The sequence below is a fragment of the Manacus vitellinus genome, unplaced genomic scaffold, assembly GCF_001715985.3.
Source record: "Manacus vitellinus isolate BGI_N305 unplaced genomic scaffold, ASM171598v3 scaffold_70_pilon, whole genome shotgun sequence".
Lineage (NCBI taxonomy): Eukaryota > Metazoa > Chordata > Aves > Passeriformes > Pipridae > Manacus > Manacus vitellinus.
The window spans coordinates 2,204,923-2,227,668 of NW_021940754.1; the positions used below are offsets into that span (position 1 = coordinate 2,204,923).

The 22,746-nt window shown below is 38.9% G+C and overlaps 1 protein-coding gene across 2 annotated transcripts in view; it reads left to right on the forward strand.

Moving 5' to 3' along the window:
• WDPCP (WD repeat containing planar cell polarity effector) overlaps positions 1-22,746 on the forward strand; it is a 145,018-nt gene that overhangs the window by 67,187 nt on the left and 55,085 nt on the right. For both annotated transcript variants that reach the window (XM_008929042.2, XM_018084452.1), the window contains exons 10-12: positions 5,220-5,829; positions 9,681-9,869; positions 12,340-12,463. In XM_008929042.2, the coding sequence (XP_008927290.2) occupies positions 5,220-5,829; positions 9,681-9,869; positions 12,340-12,463 (923 nt within the window). The remainder of the gene's footprint in view (positions 1-5,219; positions 5,830-9,680; positions 9,870-12,339; positions 12,464-22,746) is intronic.

A 22,746-nucleotide genomic window follows, 5' to 3' on the forward strand; every position in this document is an offset into this window, starting at 1 on the left:
AATGCTGTAAGATTTGGTGAAGAATTGTCCCTTGAAGAAATAAAAGTACTTTTCTCTTTAGCATTGTCTTTGCTTTGGTGTCTGATGTACATTTGGACAGATGCATCCATGTTGCTGCAGGAATATTTGTCTGTTGGACCTTTGTCTGCTTTCCTGTGTGTGTTGGTTTCCTCCAGTAAACCCATCCATTCTCTAATTTATTTATTTAATTATTTGGTGTTTGTTTGTTTTGTTTTTTCTATATTAAAGTATCAGTGATCAAGGATGTTATTTAAATTGTCTCCCTGTGGAGATAACACTAGTGTTTTGTTTTCAAAACCAGAAGAGGAATCTTCCAGAAATTACTTCAAACAATTTGCTATGAATAAAAAGGATCTGATGTGAAATCATCTTTGGATTAAATGCTTTGAGAGAAAGTCCAGTTAAAATCAACATGAACTTTATTCTGCAAACAAAAATTAACAGGGGGTGCTGATGCCAGGGCTGTTACTGTAGTACTTTGCATTTGTCTTTGCCATATTTATTTTCACTCCATTTAGTGCTAGTGTGAATGACTGAAATTATACTTCAACCTTGTGGAAAAAAATAGTTTCCCCGAGAAAGAATGTTATTTTTCTTTCTCCCAAGAGAAAATATTTAAGTTATTGCATCCACGTTTCACCTCAGATTTGTGAAAAAACACGGCAGATCTTTTCTGTGTGCCCTGTCCTCTAGTGCTCAGAAAAACATCCACCGTGTGTGACTGAATGGCTGAAATACCTCTCACACACATACAGCAAAGAATGTAAAATCCTCCATGTCACATTGAGTTAAAAGTTCAGTGAATAATATGGGATAAAGATGATGATTATGATAAATTTTGAAAGAAAATAAGAACAAATGTTGACTGGAGATCTAAATAGTAAGATTGCATGTAGGACTGTAGACCCAATGCATCCAAAGAAGTAACCTAGAGTAGGAGCCTTGTATTTTTATTTTAGAAAGGTTTTGAAATAGGGTGGGTTTTTTCCTTTTATCTTCACAGTGCTGTATTTAGAGCTATTTTACTCTAGTATGCACCACTCTTCCCACTTTATGTTTCTAATTAAAATGTTTGTTGTTATTTGGAACCTCACTGTGTGAAATTAAATAAGCCACTTTTTTAGCATCCATAAAATAAATCAAACATTTTTTCTCATCTGAAAGACACACAATTCAGTCACAGCAAGCTTATTTCTCTGTTTCTTTTGTTTTCTTTTTTTCATCTGCCTGGTAAGCCAATTTTCTGCTTAAGAACTACTGGTTAAAACTCTTACTTGTTTTGATATGTGGACTTTATCCTTTCCCAGTATTCTATGCAAAACACTTCAATATTCAGTGTTCAAAGATTTGCACTGAGAAGAATGATACTGCCCACACAAGCTAGTGCTATTATTTTTTTCGAACATAAAATGAAAGAGTTTTAACTAGCATGGTTCAGGGCCCTTATTTATAAAGATTAAGAGATTCCTTTACTTGGATACTTATGATTCCTGACTCTAGGATTTGAGAGCCTGGCATTGTAGCATCCCTCATCCTGCTGATGAGCTGATGCAGAGCCCAGGTTAGCACTGCAAGGGGAAGACAATATAGATGTGCAGTAGTGGTGCATGGCTGCCACATTAATAAGGGAAATATGTATAAATTATGTGAACAATATTTAAATGCATGTACTGTATTTTTGTAGCATTCACATCACAAAACTAAAAGGGACTTTTACATTTTTTTTAATTATTTATGTATTTCTTTTCCACGAAGTAATTGGTTTTACTTCATGCAAGGTATTTCCAGAAATCTTTCCTGGAAATCCAAGGCTAAGTGCTTAGCCCAAGATTTATGGAAAGTACTTAACACTGAAAGAACTATACGCACTGCCATGTGATCTTACAGCTCGATGTTTTCAGATCCACTGCCATATCCCCTCCTCCACATATCTGACAGTTGTCCTACCCATTTCTGAGGAAACTCCTCCAGCTTTTGCTTCCCCATTCCCCAAGCAAATGATCTGTTAACTCGTTCAATGAAGTTCCAGAGAACTGCTGCTTACCAGGAAGGAATCCCACTGGATTCCTTTAAATGGACTGCTAAAGCACTATGTGCACTACATTTACTAGCATGTGGCTGCTTACCAGATAGAAGAACAGTTGGCAGAATACTATCTTCTTGGGGGGAAAAAAAAGTTTTATTAGACTTCTTATCTTTCAAAAGCATTATCTTAGCCTTATTAACATGTTTCTGTAGCTGTATGTCTCTCTGCTTTACTTTTCCAGTTAGCGGCATGAAGAATGAATAATAAAAGTAACTTCTGACAGAGAAACTCAAATCTTCCCTCTGAGATGAAAGAGAATATCCATTTTTTTCCTTCAGAATGCAAAGTGGCAGTTACATTCAGTAAAACTGGAAGCCAGAACAAAGAGGTCTCTCAGCTTGATACTCTTCCTGCAAGAGGCACATGAGGCCACTGATGCATGAGATCCAATCTAAGGAGAAATGTTTCTCTTGTTTTCAGCCAGAATACGAACAGGAGTGTCTAGAAAAGTTTCCTTTAAGCCTTATGTGTTTAAACATTATGCCAAAACTTATGTTTTGAAAGGCAGCAAATAGTCTTTCTCTCCTTGCAGGAACTTTTTCCTAGTTTGGAATTGTGTTATATACATCAACCAGCCCTACCCTAGACTTCATTTCAAGGATTTGCTCTCAAAATTATGTGAAGCTAGGAAGCTTCTCATCTCAAGACTCATTAGATTAGCCTTCCAAAATGCAAGATTTTACTTTCTTTTGAATTCAAAGTAGTGATCATCATTTTGTCCTACTTTTACTCTTAGAAGGCAGAACAAAATTATGAAATTGGGTGCAGTTTACTTGCCGACTCTCAAACAATCGTATGGCAACGTTCATTTTTCTGTGACTGTTTCCATTGCTTTTTTCCATCAGTCACTCCTATGGAGTTGTGAAATCCATATTTCACATATTTTCTTCTCTGTTGTCGTAACCTTCAAGGCCAGCCTATCTTCAGAATTGAATAGTGCTTTCATGCTTTCGTCTCTCATAGGCTCAATTATTGTGTGGATCTCCATGACTTTCTTGTAGCTTGTGAGGAGATATCCAGAGAAAAACACTGATTTGGGGTCAAAATATGTAGCTAAATAATGCAGTGCATTGAAACCTGCCACAGTAAGACAGAAATCTGAGTCCCACAGGGCCTCAAGGCTCATTTCACTGAAGTTATGGAAGCTTTGAAGACTTGCTTGGGCAAGACTTCTGTTTCACACATTTGAAAGGGAGCTACCCGGGTCTCTGTACATACTCTTAGGAAAAACTGCAGAACAAACAATACCACTTCGCTTTGTCTTTATTTGGGGTTAGAGAACTCTGTGGTCACAGTAATCCTTTGTCCATAATAACCTCTTTTAGGAGTTTCCTTACTATGCAATTTAACACCCTAATAAACACACTTCAGCAGCTCTAACATCTGCACAGTAGCCACTGCAACATTTTGTGGGCATAAAATGCCTAGTTGAGGAGGCTAAGTCATTGTTGAGGGAATGATTGAGGTGAGAAAATGTTTTTCAGAGTATATAAATAATGTAATAATTTATTTCCTCTTTGATATACATTTTCATTGGTCACTACTCTGTTGAGATTTGTGGGTGAGGTTTTCACAGGTTGGATGCGTTGGTTTCTGTATTAGGTGCTTTTGCATTAAGTGGTTCTCTGCATGCTACTCATCTTAAAAGTAGCAAAGACTTTTGTATTAACTGTCAGCTGGTTTCCAGCCAGAGAACTGCAATAATCCTTTTTTTCTTTCTTTTGAATGAGAAACCCTTTTGCTGACAAAACAAGTAAAGTGTCAGAACAAAACATCCTAATCAGCCTGATCAACGTCCCAAATAGCTTGTTTATAAACTTATCAGTTACTTCTGAAGTAATGGGTGGTATGCCAAAAAATCTAAATTTCTTATTCTCTTTTGGAGGATGAAAGGCTAAATTATGTGTTCCATTGCTCTTGTGATCTACGGAAAACAAATTTAAATTGCTGTAACATTATGTGTGCATTTCTGTTTTCAACCTGAAATTTCCAGCTTTCCTTCCTCGTCCTCTCTGTGTCTTTTGATCACATTTTTTACCCCTTTCTGCGTAAAAGGTGCTTTCATACCACCTGAACTTAAGGGGCTTCCAAAAATTGTAGCAGGTCAGCAGCTTTAATCTGTAGTGTGAAGATTGCTGTGGGTATACCTGAGGGCGGGGTTCGGCTCAGGCTGACATCTTCCTTTCACTCTTTATTTCTGCATGAACGAACACCAGCAAGTTTCTGACTGACTTGCACTACTCTCATTATGCTAGACATGGGTTTTCTCTCCCTTTCAGAGAAATAGCTTTTCATAACCTCATTTGCATCTTATTTACAGCTGGTTTTTCTCCCACGGTTTCCCTGTTCATATCCTCTACACCACCTCTCGCTCGAACCCAAATATCATAGGACATGAATCTTCACTGTCTCCACTGTTGTCTCCCCCACTTTATGGTACTTCCCATGTTTCCACACTACAGATTCTTGCTCTTTGCCAGCTGGTGTCTTTTATCACATTATGCCTTTGTGTTCTTCTTCCAGTTCATTCAGCTTTCAAGTACCCCATAATGATCCTCCCTTTTCTGCTATCACAAATTCATCTATTCTGCATCTAAAGCTATGTGGCACCAAAGAACATCTACCACCTACTCATTTGGCAATATACAGTAGATGTTGTTTAAACATGCCATTGTTTCTACCACTACAGTGTAGTATTTTCTGTTACCATGGCCCTGCATCTACACATGATGCTCAGAGTAATCTATTATAGATTTTTTCAGTAATTTTGGGATTTCTCCCCCACCCCCCTTGTGAATAATCAGTTATTCTGATATTCTGCTCATTTTCCCTCTTACTAACGTTGTTAAGACCATCCTCTCTTTTATCTTCTATTCTGCTAACCTATTATATAGGTCTGGACAAGAAAATACAATTCAAACTATATTGCAGGGGTTTTTTAAATGAAATGAGTAAACCTTTTAGAAGTTAAAACAGTAGATTCTAAAGGATGTATATCTGTTTTACTTACTGACCCACAAGAAAATGTATTTGCAGTCGCCTATTTTTAAATCATCAAAATAAGAATAAATTACTACAAATGCCTACCAAAACCTCTTGGATTTTTTTTCAGGTCCTGAGTTTTGTCCGTACGGAATGGGATCCCCTCCATGCCAGCTTCAGCACTCACCAGCCTTACCAGGTGCACACAGTGGAGCACTCGATGTCAGCAGCCAAGGAGCCCATGGCCGACAGCTGCGTCTACAAGTGCCTCAGGAACAAAATCCAGTGTGCAGCCATCACCAGGATACCACTGCGATCCAGGGCCATCAGCTGCTGCAGGGATGTTACAGAAGACAAACTAGTCCTGGGCTGTGAAGACTCATCAATAATTCTGTATGAAGCCTACAACCAAGTGACTCTGTTAGCCCAGGCAGAACTGCTGCCTGCTGTGATGACCTACCACCCCGCCGGGGCCGTGTTCGTGGTCGGCAGCTCTCAAGGGGAGCTGCAGCTTTTTGACACAGCACTGTCCCCCGTTAAAATTCAGCTCTTGGCACAAGACTATTCACCTGAGGCAACTTTGCAATGCAGTAAACACTTTGAGGTGCCTAGCAGCCTCATCCAGATCCAGTGGGCTGCCCCTCCAGTTGCGTGTGCCAGCCCTGACAGCGCTGATATTCATGACCTTTTGTTGGTTAGATTTGACAAAGGACCCTTGGGAGTACTTCACTTTAAACTTGGTAAGTTCCTAAGCACATATGGTGAACCCTGAGCTCTCAAGGAAACGTCTGTACCCCACAAGGTTTTTGTAGTTTGAAGCACGCTAATTTTAGGTATATGGGACCATAGCCTGAAAAGCAAATTGTTCCAACAATATCTGAAGATATGAACCAAGGAGTTCTTTATCTGTTTCACAATGACTTAATATCTTTTCATATGGGGTCAGACAGGATAGGACCCCAATCTGTTGTCAGGTCAGCATCCCATCATGTTCCCCGTTACTCTAATAAAGCATAACAATTTATCATATGGAAAATTCCTTTAACCTGTAGTATATAACTTTAGGAATTGTATTCACTCTGTAGCAATAGCCCTAACAAGCTAAAATAATCCATATTTAATAATAGAATAGTAATTCTGTTTCTTTCCCAAATTATTTTTTTGTGTGTATTATGTATATTTGTCCCAGTACTCTGTTATTCTGGCTTCAGTACATGAAGTTGCATCTTTTCTTTCCTTGAAGACTTTTCACAGAAGAACAAAGTTCTTCATAACCTTCAAAGAAGTTTGGTCTCTCAACTAATTTGCAAGGACTTGTGAATAAAAGGATTAATAATACTAATTTTAGAATTTATATAGCACTTCTCATTTTAGGTGTAAGGAGACTCTGAAAGAGTAAACCCACAACTATCTTCCTCTTATAAGCAGAATAACAAGAAGTAGAAAAGGAAAGCTAAAGGGCTTTCCAAGAGCTACACAGTGAGTCAGTGGCTGAACTAAGAATAAAACCCCTGCAGTCACTCATCAGTGAGAACTGTATTCTTTTCATTCAAGTCAGGCAAGTTACAGTGGTGTAAATCCAATGTGAGGGCTAAAAAAACCAATCATTCCTAAACCCTCTGACTCCCAAGGCAGTGTTTCAGCAGGGCAGACAGCCATCCTGGAAAATTTCACCATTTTGCCCATTGTCCAAGAAAACAAGATTGCCTCTATAGATCTTCATGGGTGTTTTTAAATGATTCTTTTGTATAAAGCTACTGAGATTAGAAACAAGCCTTTTTTAAAAAGAAAAACAAACAACCCCCCAAAAAACCCAAAATAGCAACCTAGTTGACAGTAAGATCTGAAAATCTACTTTATTTCTTTACTTAATGAGACACACATGTGCTTTTGTGTGGGATAACCTGACTAAAAGTACCACAGACCTAAGAATTTGAAAGACTGAATTAATAAAACTTAACCAAGCATGGCACTGCAAAAAGGTAAATTAATATAATGAGATGTTTGCAACAAAAAAATGTTGAATTGACTTCTAACTGTGTAGTTTTAAAAGAGCTGATCAGGATTATTGCTGTTGTCCAAAAAAACTATTAAAAAACCTGTTTGCAGGTTATCATTTATTTTGAGATAATTAGCTGCATTAAGTTCAATGACAGGTTTAATAGTTGCAGAGTAGCCCAGAACACTAATTATAGCAGCTATTTGATGTTTTTGTGCATGTTGGCCATTTGAAAAAAACAAACCCTCTAAATTATCTGAGTCCTGATTTTGACTGGGATGGAGTTGAGCAGGAGGCACTCTACCCACCTTTACCTTGCTTTTCTTCAGTCCTCCCTTGTGAGGTTTTCTCACAACAGCTTTCCAGAAAGCACAGCTTTCCCCTTGCTATCTTTAGCACATTTATGTTCTTACCAACGCAAGCAGGCTCTCAGTACAGGGATTTAGAGGCCTTTCCTGCTAATTGCCAGCTTGTAAACTTAATTGGACTGTCTCCCTGGGCACCGTTCCTAAATCAATTAGGCAGTGAGTTGGCTGTCACCTCCTTTTCCCAAGCAGGTTGCCTGGAAGCGCACCACCCAGGAGAAGTCAAGCATCCAAATGGGAAGATGTTGACCTCTACAGCTGAAAGTTATCACATTTTAAAATTCATTCTGTATAATTACTGTAAAATCTCTTCTAGGAAGAAGGCAAGGCTCTCTCCCTCCTTCCCTCCCTCCCTCTTTGTAGTCCACTGTGCAAAAATGTGCTGTTCTCTGTTTCATCCTGGTTTTCAGCTTTACACTTCTGCTTAGTTTGCCACACTACCAAAGTAACTGTGTTGCTTAGCGAGCCCTTCTTCACAGCCTCAGCAATTTTTAGGTCTCTGCTGTTTAAGAAATAATGCAAATATAAGTTATACAGAAAATACAGGGGTCCATGACAGCAAGACCTAGACAGGCATTCAGGAGTGAAATAAAATCCATAATTAACACATGGCTTGGAATGGTTTCCCACAGAAGTCTATTAAGAAACTATGTCAATGAGAATAAGCAAATATTTTTTTAACTTCCAGCTATATTATAATTTTGGACAAGTTCTCTGAATTCTCCATTGTGCTGTCTATCCAGGAAAAGATTCATATTAAATATACCCTCAAACATTAATGGCAGATGTCTTTGGTATCTAATGCCAAACTCATTTCCAAAAGCATTGCAGCTTCTTGTCATTGATGTCAGCCTAGATCCTGGATAAGGCCAAATGTGGTACTCATGCCAATGGTTCAGCATTGCTGGCCTCAAAAGGCATTTAAAACATAATATTATATTTAATTAACATGAAAATAAGTATTTTCACATTCACTTAGTTGTTAATGTGAAGATTGCCCAGCTTCTGTAATACTTTAAAAACACTAAACGTTTAGGAAGAATAAAGTCTGCCATAACTATTAGATATTGACAGGTTAAACGTGGCTATTACACATTGTAATGTCCACAGGCTTTAATACATGCAAATACATTAGAAAACCATGTCTTTTCTTTAATGATGCTAAAAAAATTAAGTATTTCTCTGTTACAAAATATAAATATGCCCCCCAAAGCATCAGACCTGTATATGCAAGTTCTTAGCAGGTTACTTCTCCTTAAGATATAGTCAGATGTTTTTCTTCACTTTTTATTTTCCTCAATTCTTATTTTGCATCACAAACAGTATTCACAACAACATTTATGAAAGTTGTGTGAGGTATGTTTTATATATATCAGGTCTGCTTTTCTCTGTTATCAGACTTCGTTTTCCCCAGCAAGTTGTATGGCTTTAATATCAATATTGAAATTAAGCTTGTTCCCTTTCTCATCAGAACATTTTCCTTAAAATTAGTTTTTACAAACAAGATCAGAATATAAATTGGGAAAATAAAAAAAAAAACATTATGTTTTCATTTAAAGAGAAGGAAAAAACAAATTTATTCTGGTCTCTTTCTAATATTTGGAGGAGTAGTGATAAAGAATACTCTATCAGAGTGAGCAAGACTTGCTAAAATGCCATGTGTGACATCCCCTCACAGTAAAAATGCTTCACTTAGAGAATATTACCAAGCTAGAGGTAGGTTCCAGAGCTGTCACAGTGTGGAGACTGATTGAGTAACAGTTACTTTGAAGTTGGAGCTGCTGTACACTTGTATATATGGGTACATTTGTGTGACACAAGTACTGGGGTTCAGTGTTCTTCAGCAGTATTTCCCTACAGAAGGGAGATGCTGTGAAATTTAATTTATTACCCACCATACAGTAGTGATAAATTGTGAATAAGCTTTTCCTGCCGTGTCTAAAACAAACTTCATTACATGATGTTGTCACCAGTGAGTTTTGGCTGCATTCGCTTGACCTCCATGCGTGAAGTTAACTGATGATTTTTCTCTGCTGTCCAAAACATGCTCAGCCTAAATATATGAAGGAGCTACCTCGTGTAAAAATTGGATACTGAAACCCATCAACTTACTTTTAAACAGTGGCAATTATTTTTAACTGTGCTGAAAAGTAGTCAGCTACTGTTTTACATACTCTATATCAAAGTATAAACCCACTATCTTTGGTTTTAATATTTCCTGTTAAAGGTGTGATCACAAGAGGACAACTGGGCCTTGTGGAAATTATCCACCAGTACATTCGTTATGATGAGATACATGAGGCAATTAATGTCCTGAACACCATGAACTGGAACACAATGGGTCATCAGTGCTATATCTGCTTGAGTGCCATTTGCAACCACCTTCTTAAACAAAAGCTTACACCAGACAGGGAAGGTAAGAGACTGCTTATATTTCTAATGTATTTTTGTGATCTCTTTTTAATTCATGTGTGGATTATGACAATATATTTATTGACCATATAAAGAAGACAATAGTGAGTATCCGGACAGCCAGATTATGGTGCTTCATAATCATAATCAAGTAATTTCAATAAAATCTGGGCTAATGTGTTAACTACATTTTAGTTTGTATCAATAGTGATACTAAAATAATGCATATTTTAATATACATATGCTATAGGCATTAATATATAGCATTAGCATATATATTCTGTAACTTCACTGCATTCTATAAATGTAACTTATGTTACAGACAAACAGTACTGGATTGAATTGTTTGTTATATGTACATGCTGAGACAGCACCAACTTAAGGAGGGATGTTTTTCTGCAACAGGGACAAGAGATTTTAGTATGTTTTTTAAGGTGCTTTTGAAGGGTCATTCTTTCATTACAAGATACAAAGTCTTTGAATACACTATCCTCTGCTGCCTCCTTTAGGATTAAAGCACTTGTCCTCACTGTAATCTGGCCCCCTGCAGTAGTAGCTGGGGTCCCTCACAAGAAATTATGAATTTTAGGTTTAGCCCCATCTCTGCTGAGGCCTGTTGTGATGCCTTCCTCTTGATTTGCTGTCTATCTTGAAACTCAATAGACTTCAAGATTTGATGTGCCTCGATTTAGTGAAGGTGTTATCCTCCAGTCTAGCAGGCAGACAGCTGGACACCAGGCATCTTTTGTAGCAAGAAAGAATACTTAGGATTCTGGCATGTTTGATGATAGAAAAACTCCAAGGTGTCCTACATCGCAGCCAAGCCACCAGCTATCCCATTTTGTGGGATATGATTTAAAAAAAATCTCTGCATTGCAAACATGACGTTGATTCTAAATAAAACATGCTTTGAAAAGGACTTGTGAGAAGGGCTGAGCGTGAAACTCTTCTAAAAATATGTACATTATAAACAGATGTTTGTGTGTTTCCCCCCGTGCAGCTCCCTAACACTGTTTATAGCAGAAAGAATATTATTCCATCCAGGAGTTATTCAATCTGAATCTAACAAATTTGGCATGGTAATTTGTTTTCTTTTTTATTAGCAAAACCCAGTGGGGCCTTTTATTTATAGTGATGGGGCAGTTATCTCTGAGATCTTTATCCTGCCTTCAACATCAAGCTGGGCTATCTGATGAATCTATAACTGTGATAGTGGTTACTCATATTCCATGTCGATTGAAATGTTTCAGAAGTACAAAACATGCTGTCAAGAAAACAGCAATGGCAAGAGAGTATGTCTTGTTTTTCTATTTTAATCTAAATTGACTGCTGCTTTGAAAGAAAATACCTTTAAAGTTCGACTTATCTTACTATCTAGATTTAGGATAACACAAAACTAGTTTACTAACAGTTTACCTGTGTTACTAACACAGTACTACTAGCTGATTTAGTGCTATCAAGCTAATAAAGTAAAATATAACTATGCTCAGAAGAAAAAAACCATTATTACAAAATACAGAAATGCCTAGTCCAAACAAACATTAATAACAGCAAATCAATGAGATTTTATTTGCCTAATGAGACAACATGTTATATTTTCCTTTTAAAGCAATGTTAGTATATAGCAAATAAATATATAGTAAATTCTCCCTATTCTGCCTAGAAGGCCTTGTACTATGTTGTTCACTCTCAAGCAAAATTCACATAGCATAAATATTATTGATCATTAAATTTCCTTTCAGCTAAGCATGTGGGACACAGAAGTGTACTGTGTATTTACTTGCATTATTTATAATTTTGTATTAAAAAGTTGTAGGAAAATGCCTAAGAGCTTGAGCTGTGGAGTATATCAGTCAGAAAATATTTAAAGCAGAGAGAACTTGTGTAACAAAAGGGTTTTATTTTATTGATTACAAGGGAGGTTATCCTGTTTCTCACCACTACATGCTGTCAAACCTCTAGGGTTTTTAGACCCTTTTATCTAAAATTTTTAAAGAACCGTGGGTTGAAGGAGGTTCCTTTAGACCTCAAGGCCATCACAAGGAGGGTTTTGTTACCTGCTGACCTAACACAATAATCCCTGAAAAACCGAACTCCCTTGTTGTTTGCCTAAGAGGACAAAGATGATTTGAGCTAATTGAGAGTTCATCTCTACTGGACAATCTTGTTCAGACTGTATTACTCTTATGAATCACTTTTAGTTGTAGGCTGCTGGTGAGAAGTTGATGTGTTATAGACTTCATTATCCTTTTGATGGCTTTTATTGCTCAAAGTCCTTGTCAGCTCTGCCTCAAAGTGAAAGTTTATATGCCCATTTGTGTTTGTACAATCTGTCATATTTTAATTTCATCTGTCCTACAACAACATCACGTTTCATCGGTGTTTGAGGAGTTTGACTGACTGCAAACATGAGCAACCTGTTGTAATTGAAACTAATTCACTTGCTTCATTGCTGCTGTGTTTGAACTCCACAGCACAGCTTGAGGCAAGCCTTGGAACCTTTTATGCACCAACAAGACCCCTCTTGGATACAACTGTGCTGGAGTACAGGGACCCAATCAGCAGATACGCAAGAAGGTTCTTCCACCACCTGCTCAGGTGAATGACAGTTTCAACTTCTATCAGCTTAAAATTAATTGCATATTTCAATAACTGCCTACTTTAATGTGGTTAACATCTTCCAAGAGGACCACCCCTGACAAAAATGCATTCATTGTTAATGTTTGTTTAACTTGCACTTTGGTCCCTTCAAATAGAGTATTTCAGATAAAGTGCTATTCAGAGCTCTTCTGTCATCAGTACACTTAAAATGAATCACCCTTTCCCTTTTAGCTTGATAGAGAAAAGAAAACATGCTTATGAGAGATTGATATTCAATAACTACTTTTAGATTAGCTATTGAAAGAGCTTACAAACTTGGAGAAAACCTTGCTAGAACACAAAAGAATGCTGCATGATCCAAGACATTCCTATCTCTGCACCACTGAAATCTGAGCATTTTGTTATTCTTACCTTTAAAGTTCTCATATATAAATTCATGTCCCAGTAATTTTCAGTAAATTTTCAGTGACATTCCTGTAAGAGTAGAAAATGAAATGTTGAATTTGTCTGTAAATTATATAAAATCATGGAATGATTTGGGTTGGAAAGGACCTTAAAGATCATGTAGTTCAACCCCCTCACTACCGTGGACAGGGACACCTTCCACTAGACCAGGCTGCTCAATGGCCCATCCAGCCTGGCCCTGAACAGTGCCAAGGTTAGGACATCCACAGCTTCTTTGGGCAACCTGTTCCAAGTGCCTCACCAACCTCACAGTAAAGAATTTCTTCCTTGTGTCTAACCTAAATTTCCCCTCTTTCAAGTTGTACCCATTATTCCTTGTCCTATCACTACAGTTCCTGACAGAAAGTCCCTCTCTGTCTTCCCTGTAGACACCCTTCGAATACTGGAAGGTTGCTATAAGGTCTCCACACAACCTTCTCTTCTCCGGGCTGAACAGCCTCAACTTTTTCAATCTGTCTTCTTAAGGGAGCTGCTCTTACCTTAGATAATACCAAATTCAGCTAGAATTTATAGTGCATTGGTTTATTGTTTTATTTTTCCTTCAAAATAAAAGTCAGTAGCTTGAATTTCAATCAGTTATCAATATGCAGCAGTTTAACCTGTTCAGTTGTTCAACAACAACTATAGCTGAAGCATTCCCTCTGATAATTATCCAGTGGATGAAAATAAGGATGAATCACCTGAAAGACACAATGTTTGTAACGCCTTGTTGAGGGGTATAGATAGACATAGTGAAAAGATGTACAGTGAACCCTTTTTTAGTGATTCATTCAGATTGTATACATTGTCTGCATAGGCTAAGCTAGGAACTGCAAGTTACTTTGACAGTACAGTGTGCTTTTTTTCAAATCTTAAAGCAAAATATTTTATATTGTCTTCTGCACTTTGAGTCTGAAGAGGATCATCTTACTGGTAAACAGAACCATTCCAGTGGGGAAATTATTCCAAATAGATGAATGCTCCAATATTTACATAACATGCACCAGCCTTTCACTGGAGTTTTCCTAATACTCGTGGCCACAACAGTGGGCACAAACTCTGCTGTTGCCTTTCTCCTAGAAACCAGCAGGGAAGATCTGTTGCGGCAATGGCCAACTTGTGGTGGCTGTGGGCCAGTTGCCTGCGGAGGACAGATGCAGAAAGAATGCCTTGGAGATTGCTGAGAGGTGTAACTACAGTGCTCTTACATCTGCCAGAGAAAGGTGTATTCCCTCTGACTCAGGGTTTGCTTCCAAGTGCTAGCAGGCATGCAGAGGCATGGGGCCCCAGCTAAGCTGCCAGCCCTTGGGGCTGCTGAGTGCAGCTGAAACACTGACTCAACCTTCCTAAAACAAGAACCTTCACTGTCAGAATGCTGCCTGGACAGCGTGGGGCACAGGCAGGAGGTGTGCAGAAGAGTATTTTACCTCCACCATAAAGCAACGCTTGAAAAATCTACAGTTGTGGCAATTTTGGGAAAAATGTGTGCTATTTTTGCTGTTTTCCTGTTGTCAAAGGGATTTGTATTCAGCTGAATCAAAGTGATAGGATCGTGTGATTGCTGCAGAACAGATGGTAATGCTTAAAGCTTATCTCAGAAGACATAATCTAAGTACAAAATTAAATGTTCAAATATGGGAGATTTATCTGATAGAAAGCAAAGAAATGATGTTCAGAGCTGATCATTATTGCATTAAAGTGGCTGTGCCTTAATTGGTGTTTATTTCCTTTTAGATGTTTTCTTCAGTGACTAGAATGATTTGAATGTAGGCTAAGCAGAGAAAACTACAGATTTGTTGAGGAATGGCAAACCATGGTTCTGGGTGAGTGAATGCCATCCAGGCATGATGCAATGTCTAGGAGGATCATAGGGAGGCACAATGCTCACTAATTCAGGCACATGGAAGTTGCAGCTGCTGCTGTTATATCTGTCAGTGAGAAGCCAGCAAGACAAACCACTTCTGCCAGACTGCATTTAGAGTTGTAGGTTCAGAACAGGAGGAAAAGTGAGAAGACAATTATTTTCTTGCCCTTTTGGGTCAGCATGTTAAACCCCTGAGGACACTGAAAATGGAGAGTTCCTCCCACTACCTGTTTGTCAGAGACAGTGGCTGTTTCAGGGAGTCGGGAAGCCCACATTTTAAGTCAGTTGTATGCTCTCTGTCTCAATCCTTGTCATTCCAAAATGTTGGAAGTCAAGGAGACAAGGCAGAAGGCCAGCTTGACTGAGCAGGGATCTTCTTTTGGAGATAAGGCAAAAAAGGAAGGTGTATGCCCAGTGGAAGCAAGGTCAGGTGACATGAAAGAAATACAGAGATGCTGCTCACCACTGTAGAGAGAAAATGTGTGTGGCTAAAGCTCAGTTGGAGTTGAAGCTGGACAGAACTGGGGAGGACAATTAGAAGAGTTTTTTTAAATACATTAATGGCAAATAGTGCAGGAATAACATCAGCCTGTTACAGGGTGAGGATGGTCGCCTCACAAACAGGGACATAGACAAGGCAGAGATGTTTAGTGCATTCTTTATCTCTGTCTTCAACACTGATGATGAACTAGGGGGGGTCCCAGTGCCCTGAGCTGGAAGACCATTCCAGTGAGAATTATAAACTCCAAGTTGAACCTGAAGTTGTGTTGCACCTGCTGATTGAGGTGGTTCCCAACAAATCTATGGGGCCTGATGGGATTCATCTGAGAATATTCAAAGATCTGGCTGATGTCATTATGAGGCCTCTCTCAGTTTTTGAACTGTCTTGGAAATCCAGAGAGGTCCCAGTTGACTGGAAGCTGGCTAACATTGTCCCAGTTTTCAAGAAGGGCAAGAAGGATGACCCTGGAAACTACAGGCCTGTCGGTCTCGCTTCAGTGACTGGAAAATTATGGAGAAGATAATTCTGGAAGGTAGTGACAAACACCTGAAGGACAACACAGTCATTAGTCACAGCCAGCACAGCTTCATGAGGGGAAAGTCCTGCTTGTCAAACTGATTTTCTTTTAAGACAAGGTAACCCACCTGCTTGATCCAAGGAAGACAGTTGATATAATCTTTTTGGATTTCAGTAAAGCTTTAAAGCTTTTGATACCATTTCTCCCATTCCTCAAGGGAGGTAATTGTCCCACTCTGCTCTGCATGAGTGTGGCCTCACCTCGAATATTGTGTGCAGTTTCGGTCACCACAATATAAGAAAGATATTAAGCTATTAGAGAGTGTCCAAAGGAGGGCAACAAAGATGGTGAAGGGCCTTGAGGGGAAGCCTTATCAGGAGCATCTGAGGTCACCTGGTCTGTTCAGCCTGGAGAAGAAGAGACTGAGGAGAGACCTCATTGCAGTTACAACTTCCTCACGAGAGGAAGCGGAGGGGCAGGTACTGATCTCTTCTCTCTGGTGACCAGTGACAGGACCCAAAGGAATGGCCTGAAGTTTTGTTGGGGGAAGTTTAGGTTGGATATTAGGAAAAGGTTTTTCACCCAGAGGGTGGTTGGGCACTGGAACAGGCTCCCCAGGGAAGTGGTCACAACACCAAGGCTGACAGAGATCAGAAAGCGTTTGAAGCTGTCCTGTGCAGGACCAGGAGTGGGACTTCGATGATCCTAGTGTATCCTTTCCAATTCAGGATATTCTGTGGTTCTACGATATGATTTATTCACTTATTTACCCTTATTCATTTAGCACTGAGTGCATGCAGGCTTATTACAAATAGCTAATGAATCTCTTCAGAGTGGATTTTTTTGTTACAACAGATGTGTTTGCATGACCAAACAAGAAGACTTGAATGCAGAAGCCCTGTAAACTGCCAATGACAACTTGATGCAGCACTAAGGGAACATTTTGTTACTCCCATATGAGCATGAGGAAACAAAAGCAAAGTGATCACTTTGTACCCTATTGCAGCAAGAAGTAGAAGACACATAATGCTTCCTAAATTATGTGCGGTAAAATTATGGCCGATATTCAAAAACTATTTCTTGGCATAGAGTAAGGCCTTCTGCAATTCATTTGGGCTTCAGAGAAAGCAAGCAGCAAATGCACAGAAGTTAAATCTGGTGGATAAGGAACGAAGGAGAGAAACTCAGAGGTTTGGTAGGAAGAGTGAGGGAAGGAAGTGGGGTTATGAGCATGAGTAGAAGAGAAGGCATTGGGGATGAAGGCCTAAAGGCAGGCATGGCGATGTACAGTGTCCTTCAAAGAGAGCAGAGTGGGAATACAGAGCGAAATAGGGGAAGACAGCTTAGGATATGTGTGGTGGGCTATAGAAGAGGCCAGACACATGAGGGATGGACAGGGAAGGGTGGAGTCTTGCATAGAAGATTAAAACATTAAAACACTTAAATATTTCTAGATCTAAATCTGAAAAATGTTCATATAAACAAAAGTCTTCACCCCCCCTCTCCAGCTTTCCTTTGAATGCCCCACCAATCTGCCTTAAGCCTTTTCTAGAAGGACCCACTCTGGAGAGAGAAGTATTAGTTCATTCTACATGCTGAGACAATCTTTGACCTGCCTGCTGAGTCTGCCAAAAAGGTGCCAGTTATTGTTGTACTTTTAAAGATGTGAGTGTCTGTATTTACTAGAATTGAGAAATACGGTTACCTGTTCAGAAAGGCTATCCTCACCTAGCCATGTGCCAGTGATTTTAATCGCTACTGTAGGCTGGAAGGTTGTACATCCAGTTGCAAATGACTGGAGACGTGCATTTTCACATTATCACTGACATTATAGGCTAGCTATTTTCCTACCATCAGCGAGATAAGTTTCTAGAAAACAGTGGATGCAGCAATGGTAGGTTCCCTCTTTAGGTATCAGGCACTTTAGAAAGAAGATGCTCCATCCAGCCTGCGATGGGCAAAGGAACACTGACAGCGTGACTGAAACAGATCACAATTAGGAGGAGGGAAAACGCTTTGCAATATGTTCGACACTGCCACGTTTTTTTGTATGCATTATTACAAAAGCTAAGTTCTTAAATTTGCAAACCATGCAGCACCTGCAGCTTCCACTAAAATAGAAGCTTAGAGCTCTGCAGGTATAGGCCCTGAATGTAGAATGTGGAATACCTCCAAAAACAGGCGTTCGGGATACAAAATTAAAATTAAAGGCCTCTTAATTATATGCCGGGGATCCATTACAACAGTATTTACGGAATGGATAATTATTTTCACTCTAAATTCTTATCTATAATTAAAAAATACAGGAACTGAATTACAAGAACAGAAATGTATCTTAGGTGTTCCTTGCCACTTCAGTAGCACTCTGGTATTTTATTATGATGTCACTGCTTATAATAATATAACGCATTATATCATTATGTAAAATGTTGAGCAGAGATGGATTTATTGGGAAGCCTTGGGGAGCTGTAACCTCCTTGCCTCCACCCTTTTGCTACGTGTATTTGTGTGATGGGGGAGTGGCTGTACAACCTCCTGCCTCTGTCTAACAGCCTCATCTATCCATGTACGAAACATGGAATGGGATGGAATAATTTTTCACTCGTTAACTGTGGCATCGCTGACTCATGGCTTTGCTTCACTCTGATCAAGCATTCGTAAATTGTACTTGTCATATTTTCTAATGCATGAAATTATCTTGTTTGTTTGACACACACACAGAGGCACAAACACCTGCCTGCTCTGTTTTGTTCCATTTTTTGAGTGAGAAAGCAGGGCTAGAAAGTAAAGTCTGCAGCGCAGGAGTTGCAGAATTAAGATGCAACCACAGCTCTGTGGTTCTACTGTGCCCTTTCCTCCTTTGTAATTCTGTTTTTACGTTTGTGAATACTCAGGTTAAGAATTGGGGTTTTTTTCCTACATGGAGAAATACTAAGAGTCAAAATCAATTGGACCTTTCCATCTGATAATTTCATTATGATAATGTGATTTGGGCTTTTTCCCATAGTACAAACATATCTGCCTGCAAACCAAAGCTCTGTTGTAAATAGTAACATAGTGCTTTTGCTTATTTCAAGAGCAAAGTGCAGCTCTGATCACATTCGATGGTAGAATTTTAGATGGATTCATGAAAGATTTTCCTATGCGTGGATCCAAAAATGAGAACCTTCACCATGTTTTTACTGTTACTGTTTCTTCTCCTTCACAAATCTTCTCAGAAGTGTTGTACTCTTCCCAGTGTTCGGTGTTAGATGCTACTAGTTAAATGCAAAAAATTAGCTGCATGTTGTGCAGAACTTTCATAAAGTGATGTGACTTTACACACAGGACTTGATGGAGCTTCTTTGTAAATAAACACTCTTAAAGGAGATGAGAAAGTAGGTGTTCATTAGCATCAGGTGTTCATTAGACCTGCTTTCAGCCAGTACTGGTTTTTATCAATCACTTCACTATTCAAGAGTTATGAAGTGCATTGCTATACTACAAGACATGATGCCTTGACACAGTCAGTTATCATTTAAGTCCAAGACAGCCTTTGAAAAGCTAAAATAAAGCTCTTCTGCCCTGCAGGTACATCACTAATGCAGTACTAACTACCCCTTGGTAAGCAGGTTCCTGTATCACTGCACTGCAATCTGCAAAGTAGACATTCACTGTGAGTATATCCATCCTAAACAGGACCCTAAATCAAAGGTGAAAAAGATGCCTCAGCTCCATAGGAATAGTTTCCAATCCCGTCTGCTGCCATCTGTATGGAACTGAGAGCCAGAGTGAGCAAAGAGCTTTTATGATCCTTTTTAAGAGCACCCTAGAAGTAGAATCTATAATTATATTGGTACATAGTGTGTCACGAAATATGTATAAACATTAATGATGACATGGTTGAGGACTAAGAATGTCTTTTATATTCATAAGGTAACCTATTAGGCATTAAATTATACCTTCAGATAAAATGACCACTGATGTCAGTCAGGTTCTCTATGGTGGCCACATGAACAGAATTCATCTCTATGGGAGTAAGTTCAGTAGCAGCATTTTGACTAAAGTAGCACCTTCTGGAGAGGACTTTGAAGAGTCATTTTTTATTATCTTTTGAAAATGATCAAAACCAAAGGTTTTCATATTACCATGGGACTGATAAATGAGAATTTGTATTGCTGTGATGGAACTACACATGAAAAGATACCCCTGGTCATGCTTCTTGACCTGTTTTAGAAACAAGAAATAAAGGCACCTATTTAATGCAACTAAGTTATTTTTGCAGTTAAAGAGGTTAAATATCTCAGTAGAAGTTTAGAATGTCCTATGTAGTTAATGATTTTTTTTTTCTTAAACCAGCTCCAACACAGTTTTCAATTTCAAGCAGATACTTTGATGCTACAGGAATAGCTCTAGGATTTAATTCTCTAGTGATGGTTACAATGTAAGAAATATTGAGAAAAATATTGGAGTGGGGGGATAACAAATGATATGACATAATTGCTTGAGAACAAAATTCCATGAAGATAAACCACAAGAAATACCTGTCAGAGGTTTGCTCCTCAACCTAATGAAAGAGATTGCTTGGAGCATGGGAATAATGGCCCCTTCCATACCCTTGGAGCAGTCCCAGAGCTGCTTTATAGCAGTCTCATTTCACACAGCCACCAGCAGATGCTGTGTGGTGGCCCAGAGTGCCAGAAGTCCTCCAGTTCTCTGCTACGTCCCCACCCATGGGACTGCACTAGAAAAAAGGAACACGGAGTAGCTGTGCTGGGCTGATGTAGTTTGTGCCAAACCTATTCCCACGTGCTGGTTAATCTGACTTTGATATTGCTACTTTCAGAAGCTGAGCCCACATTGAGACCACTGTTGTGTTGTGTTGTGTAACTGATAATCTGCCCTCATAAGGTGGCTTTTTCCTGCTGTACCAGCTGTGCAGTTTCCCTGAAACCTTACAGGCTTTGGATATACATTGAGAGCAGAAACAATGCAAATATACCATATTCATGGACAGAAAAAATGAAGAATTAGTTCTTAACAACATATCACCCTTGAGCAGCTGCTGTAAATCAGCCTCAGCCTTTGCAGGTTATCAGTTACTCCCTCCCCATCAAGTCCACCTAGTCACTAATAGTATCTCCTTTTGGAATGACAGTCAAAAATCTAATTTGAGGTCCTGGCTGAGAACTGAATTTAAGATTTATTTTTTTTCCTTGAAGTCTTTCCAAACTATTTCATGTCACATCTCTTTACCAAGATACTTCTTCTCCATTCATCTTCAGAGTCCTCCTGAGCCCCACCCTGAGCCTTCCCTTTACTGTATATGGATCATCTGGCAACATTCTGTTTTGAACTCAGCTCATCAGATCAGACTTTTCTCCCACTCTCTCAGCCTTTTTTTTCTGACTTTTCTCCCAGTTCCATCCAGTGCCCTCCAGGAATTGCTAACTGAATAGTCAGGCAGCCCTAGGCTTTCTGTCTTCAAATGCAGGTCTGCCTTTTATGGTTCCTCAGAACCAAAGAGCCTGCCAAGGAAAGAACACCATAAGGAAAATTTAGAACAAAAATCAGCGGTAGTCAATTGTCCAATAACTGGATGTAGTGTCTTGGGGGTGCACTTCACCTCTCATGACTTAATGTAGAATTTATATGTCTCACATGCTCATCTAGTCTTGCTCTGTAGTTAGTATAAAGACATGGGCACCCAAAGGTTGAGTAATCCCATCGAAGGGAGATCTCTAAGATAAGCGTGAAGAATCAAACGTCAGTGCCTATCAATTAACTATAAAAGAAGCCTCCCTAATTAGCTTAAATTAGCCATGTAAAGGTAAGCTGTTTGAAGATAAATGGAATGATTTGCACTGTAAATGTCTAGCTCCTGTATCACATTATTACTGGCCAGTTAACAGAAAAATCTTAGATGCTCAGATGGTTTCTGTAATGGAAGGAGAGAGGCAGAAAGGCAAGCAAAATATGTATAAAGAAAGGTTTACAAAAAGCAGATAGGCATGCCAATCTCTTTAAAAATCTCCTTTTGACCAACTGGCCAAGATAGGAAAGAATGGAGATGTTTCTTAGTTTACACTGGTAAGTACTGAAGTATCAGTAAGAGAGATTATACTAGAGATAGATAAACAGTAATATATGACCAGGACTAGGTAAAATTAATTCAAAATTTCTAGAGGTAGTCAAGCATAAAACATCTGAAATACACACTGTGGTGTATAACCTCTTATTTAGAATGACCTTAGCACCTCAGGACAGGAACATGGAAAATATTAAGTCAGTTTTCAAAACATCCTGGAGAGACCTTGAAGAACTATAGCCCTGTAAGTCCAGACTCTGTACCGATGAAATTAGTAGAAACTATATTTTAAAAATAATGTGAACATACAGACAAATAACGTTGTACTGGGGGAGAGTCAGCAGGATTTATGTAAAGGCAAGTCATGTCTTAAAACTCAGAATTCTTTGATGTCGGCAATCATGTCAGTAATAGATATCCAGCTGCTACTGATGAAAGTTTGACCATTGAAGACCTTTTTGGAAGGTCTCCCACCAAAATGTCTTAAAGAAGCTAAGCTGCCACAGGATAAGAGGAAAGCTTCCCTTTCATAGATAAGTAATTCATTAAAAGGTAAGAAACGGAGTAAGAGTAAATGGTCAGTCGTCATGGAGGTCACCAATGGAAATTATAAGCATAGCAGATCTATACTTATAAGTAGCCTGGCAAAGGAGCAAATAGTGAGGTGCTAGCATTTGCTAATGATACTAAATTATTAACACCAGCGAAGATACGACCTGCTGTGAAGAACAGCAAAAGGGCTTCACAGGATTCAGTGACATAGTGTCAAAATTGAAGATGAAATTAAATATAAGTAAATTCAAAGTGAAGCACATGGTGTGTGTGACTCCAAACTTCGTGTATAAAATGATACAGTCTGAGCTCAATATTATTCTGGAAGAAGAAT